This window comes from Sinocyclocheilus anshuiensis, unplaced genomic scaffold (genome assembly GCF_001515605.1).
Source record: "Sinocyclocheilus anshuiensis isolate Anshui unplaced genomic scaffold, SAMN03320099.WGS_v1.1 scaffold436, whole genome shotgun sequence".
Lineage (NCBI taxonomy): Eukaryota > Metazoa > Chordata > Actinopteri > Cypriniformes > Cyprinidae > Sinocyclocheilus > Sinocyclocheilus anshuiensis.
The window spans coordinates 1,729,737-1,735,174 of record NW_015560618.1 but is presented as its reverse complement, the minus strand read 5'-3'; the positions used below and the strand labels follow the sequence as shown (position 1 = coordinate 1,735,174).

Genomic DNA, 5,438 nt, shown 5'->3' with positions numbered 1-5,438 from the left:
TAAATTTTTCTGTATTGCTTTATTGCATTTAAATGTTCAGTTATTTTTGTTATAAGAAAAATGTTATTAAACCGGTTATACTGTATTATGACAGCACTTTTTTTAAACTCAATTTAAATATCGTGATAATACTGTATACCGTGATAAAAGCTTTAGCAATTAATCGCGACATGAGAATTTGATACCGGCATATCCCTAATTACAATATAAATGTATTAAAACAAGTACATTATTATTTATGGGCTTCAAAACAAGATGCAAACAATCAGAATATTGTACCTGGTGAGGAGTGCACAATGTAAGCATGAAACATATGCCATTACCTATATCGTACTGTGGTAGTTATGGCCCTTCATAATGCAGAGGCCAACTGCCTGCTCTGCCAATAGTTAGCAACAGCCCTATAGTATGCAGTGTTTAATAAACAGCTGTTTTACTAAATTCTTCTGAGGTGAAATTCAGTGCAGTCCCGTATCGTGATACGTATCGCATCGTGACTTTGCTGGTGATACACAGCCCTACGAACCACTAATTAGTTCCTAGGAAATAAACATGACAAAGGGCAAAAACTTGCCACTGCATGCAATATGAAACAGAGTATGTGCTGTTAGCTGAAATGAAGAAGCTAGTGTGCAGATAACTATCAGATACACACCTGACTCCTGCAGGTATCTGTAGACAAGGAAATTGACCTCATCACTGCTTATGCTCATTTTGGATCCTGGGTGAACCAAGAGGTCAAGGCGAGAGTGGAGCCTGGAAAACAAAGGCACGTTGTGTTACTGTGCTTCACCAACAGCATAGAGCATTGACATTACTGGACACACTTCATATAGTACACACCGACTTGCAAAAGTTTAGGCTCAGCTAGCTTTTTGATAAGAAATGTATATTTTCATAAAACAAGGACATGAATGTATAATGTTTCAAGATTTCTATTTCAAATAAATGTTTTTTTTTTTTTTTACTTTCTATTCATAGAATCCTAAAACACAATACTTAATAAAAAAAATGGTTTGCCAAAAAAATAAGCAGCAAACCAGTAAGGATGCTGATTCAATTGTATTATGAAATATATTAACACAGAAAACAGACCATTTAAACTTTTCATCAGCTGATAGCTCATAAAATTCTACTACTAAAAACAATTTAAAATTTAAATGTAAAATTTAAAAACTAAATTTAAAACAAAAAAAAACAACAAAAACATGTATTACTTGTAATTTATTAACAAGTCATGCAATTACTTATGTTATGTTTTTCTTCATAATTTTGGTATTTTAATTTCCCTGCTGCTTTAACACTTTTTTTTGCTAAGGTGAAAAAATATAAAATAAAGTTAAATGTTTTATATTTTATACCTTCCTGACATAAAATACAATAAAATACATACAATAATAGGTTTTAAGTATTAGTTAGTTAGTTAGGTAGGTAGGTAGATAGATAGACAGATAGACAGACAGAAGTAGTAAATCTGACTGGGTTGTACAATTTATTATTTTTTTAATCATCCCAGCCAAGGTGGCTAGATGTAGTGAACCTGCTCTCAGTACACATAAACAACGCAAACCTTTTAACCAAACAGAGAACTGAACCTGATCTCCTCGACTGAACTTTCTCATGGAAGCCCATTTTAGCCCTGGGGAAATTTTCCAGCCATTTGCTCACCACTGGAAAGAACTGTTAGGAAGCTACACAGTAGGGACGGATATTGCGATAGGAAGAACTGCATGTGTTAAACAAGAGGAAATACTCAGTCCAGATGCACTCGTACAGCCTCTTGTTTGGTCTTTAAGTCTCTTTCACAGTCTAATAAGCCTTCACGTAAAACAGCAACCCATCATATATGACACGACTCCCTGTTGTTTACGACGTGTCAACAGCCCTGAAAGTGCAGCTGTTTCTATATTGACAATCAAATAAAATGTGCTTACAAAACATAACATTCTTAAGCAGTGTAAGATCTGTCTGGCTAAATATCTTTACATAAAAATCTTTTATCAGACAGTCATAGCAATCACAGACCAGGGGCCTCATTTATAACTGTTGCGTACGCATAAAACCTGCCCTGAAAGAGGCGTACGCCACTTCCTACGCAAAAGGTGGGATTTATAAAAACAAACGTGATGGGAAAAAATTTGCGCACCTGCACGCAAACTCTGACCCATGCGTACAAACTCTTTTTCCTGGAGTGAGAAAATTAATGAAGCAAAGAACGATTTTAAACTGTTTTCATATCAATCTACACATTTACATTAAATATTCCACTCTCGTTAATGGAGATAAGCACTGAAATTACATTAAGTCATTACGCAGAAGTTAAACCAAAATGATATGAATTTAGACATATTTGTAGTGGATGCGCTTGATCACTTTTTCTGTGGCATTCTATGTTTTAATGACAGCGAGGAGTGCTATAGGTGCACAATAATTCATTTTTAAACTAAACTGCAGATCTCATGATATGAGAAAATATTAGCGAGAACAATGATGCGCACTTACTTGATATTATGGCAGATACTGTTGGATTTGGTTTGAATAGGTCTAGTGATAATAGCTTAGGGCGTGTTCACACTTTTTTTATTAAAATAAAAAGCTGGCAGCGTTTTGGTTACAAATAGCAGCCGAGGGCGTCTTTTGTTGCTATAACAACAGCTGCAACAGTAGCCTAGCGCTATATGCTGCAGAAATGTCGAGAAAGAGTAAAATGTTGGCTCTTTTTTTGCCTTTTGAAGTTAACGGGGAGGAGAATGTCAGTTCACAACGATGTTTGTGGGTGCGCGACATTATACGGGGAAGGAAACAGTATGGTGCTTACAACAATTTAGTCCAGGAGCTCCGGTTGAATGATGCACGGTTTGTGGCATATTTTAGACTAAGTTAGATACAGTTTTGTGCTCATATCATACAACTCCTTGTGCTCCGAAACTAGTACGAACTAATCTACCGGCTATCTTTTCCATTTTTCTTGTTGTTTTTGTTGTTATGGAAACGACTCGCCACTCGCTCGTCATTGGTCAGCTGTCAAAAAGGCGCTTGACATAGGGCGTTTTTTTCAGAAAAGTTGAACTTTTTTCAACTTGCAAAGGCGCTCTGAGCTGCAGAAAAAGACGCCGGCGGTGGCGTTTTAAAAAGCGCTCAGGACTTTTTTGAAAACACAGTTTACTCCATAGGATTATAATGTAAAACAGACGCTGGCAGCTTCAAAAAAGACGCCAAGTGTGAACATAGCCTTACTGTACAACTGCAGCTGCACGGAGGTGTTGTCGTGTGAAGACATCTCCACAACATTATGAAAAATAGCCTACCACTGTATTTTAAGGATACAACTTGAAGAAAACGGTAAGATTTACACGTTTCCTTTTTAAAATACTTTGTCAGTGACGCGCCAAGTCAGACAATTGCATTTATACTGCAATACATATAGGCTTATCTGTTTCCACTATAAAGAGCTAAAAGATGTTCACCTCATCAGCAAAACTGCATAAATTTAATTTGATTTGAATTGTTTAAACAATTGAAATAACATTTGGCCTGTGTAAAAGAATGAGATCAACTCTATTCTAAAATATTTATCTGATAACTATTTTAAACAGTTTTGTTTGTATGTATTTATTCTAAAACAAGGATATTGGATGATTTTTAGCAATAAAAATTAATGTATGGCACAAATGGCATTTATAGTCCGTACCTTTGACAGTGTTAAACATGGTGTCACGTGGATGGGAATATGCATGGAAATGATATGCAGATGAGGTTATGCATAGTAAAACTAGGCATTGTAAGCTCCATATATGGTGATTTCGGGGAGATGGGGTGGAGATGCACGTACGCACAATCTTCCCCTGACCGGTTCTGGCGTACGCATGGTATTATAAATCTGAAAACTTTTGTGCGTACGCAAAATCTAGCACACATTCAGGATTAAATCTACGGAGAGTTTTATAAATGAGACCCCAGGACACTTGTTTTCTGAAGAAAAAAAGCACTGATTATTCAGACAGCAAAACTGTCTTTTTTTAGTGTTTTTTAAATACCTATTCGTCTCAACAGCAGTTACTCAGCTGGCACAAGTCCCACACAAATACAAAATGTAATTCTGTCATCAAATCTAAGACCTTTTCAAACTACTTTTTATGCAATGAAGGATATTTAAGATTTCTTATGACTTCACAAGGTGATATTTAAGACATTTACATGATTTTTAAGGATCCCTGTTAATATAGTATGACACTTGCTTACCATGATACCAAGTGTTGATTAGATGCTCATATTCTTGCTATCCATGGGAGCAAAGTCAAATCAGCCTGTCAATAAAAGACAATGTATTAGATACAATCAGATATTATTTTTTCTCTTTCATTAAGAAGAGGCAACAGTTTAACAGAATACAAGTGGAAATGTTTGTTAACATCATCCATTAACTAAGCAAGTACATTAACTCAATTGTCATTTAACATCAAAATCATTTAGCTTTAAACAAATGGTAAATCATCTACATCTAAATTAATTCAATGGTGTTATATATAGGGGTGCTCCGATTGATCGGCTATCGGCCGATAATCACGTTGGGATGTTTGATCAGCGGTCTCTAAAAAGGCTAATCTCAAAAAACCTATCTCAAGCTGATGACGCTGCCGTGAGAGGTTTGGCATGACATGCAGCGTCACCGTCTCAGTCCGGCACGGGTGAAATAATTATAATGCTGAAGGTGAGGTACTCACCTTCATATTTCTTCATTAAATAACTTCTAAGGTAATTTGAAAACCTTGTATGAGACGTAATTTCACAAATAACGTGAGTGAATCACCACGCGCTCTCTCTCTCTCTTTCAATGTGATACACAATACGCAAATGGCTTCAAATCACCACGCATCGCGTCTTGTCTATAAGCGAGCTGCACGCTGCACAGTTGGCAGGAATTGTCACTTGCACAATCGAGGCAGTGTCACATCGTCACTAAAGTTTATAAATTGCATTACTTTTAAATTCTTACCAGTGTTTAACCATTCAGCGCTCGCGCACTCTCCTGGAGACCGTGCACTCATGCACACTCGCAGCGCACACACATAAAGTCAGGTTCACATTACTCCATTTGCAGTGCGTATATGGTGCGTATTTTTTCCGCGCTCATGTTAACAGATTAAAGCATCACAGTGCAGACGGTTGCGGTCCGGCAGTGCGTTCCACAAGCGGTGCGTCTGCAGCAGTGCAGAGATCGATTCTGCACCGAGTCTATTGCTGCGCTGCAAGCGAAGAATTAAAGTAACAGCGCATTGTTTGCAGTAAATATGAACATGGATTGACGTGAAAATGTAGTAATTACACCATAAATGCATATTATTAAAGTCTACTGTGTTTCACAGTCAACACATATGTTTTTTTGGCTAGGTTTAAGGGGAAAGAGCACTTTTAGATAAACAAGGCAATAATAGATG

The 5,438-nt window shown here is 36.8% G+C and overlaps 1 protein-coding gene across 2 annotated transcripts in view; it reads right to left on the bottom strand.

The window, feature by feature from the left end:
• The window catches only part of tbl1xr1b (TBL1X/Y related 1b), a 41,043-nt gene that overhangs the window by 31,179 nt on the left and 4,426 nt on the right, over positions 1-5,438 (bottom strand). For both annotated transcript variants that reach the window (XM_016478121.1, XM_016478120.1), the window contains exons 2-3: positions 4,243-4,307; positions 656-756 (exon numbers count right to left, since the gene is read on the bottom strand). In XM_016478121.1, the coding sequence (XP_016333607.1) occupies positions 656-713 (58 nt within the window). In that variant the 5' untranslated portion in view covers positions 714-756; positions 4,243-4,307. The remainder of the gene's footprint in view (positions 1-655; positions 757-4,242; positions 4,308-5,438) is intronic.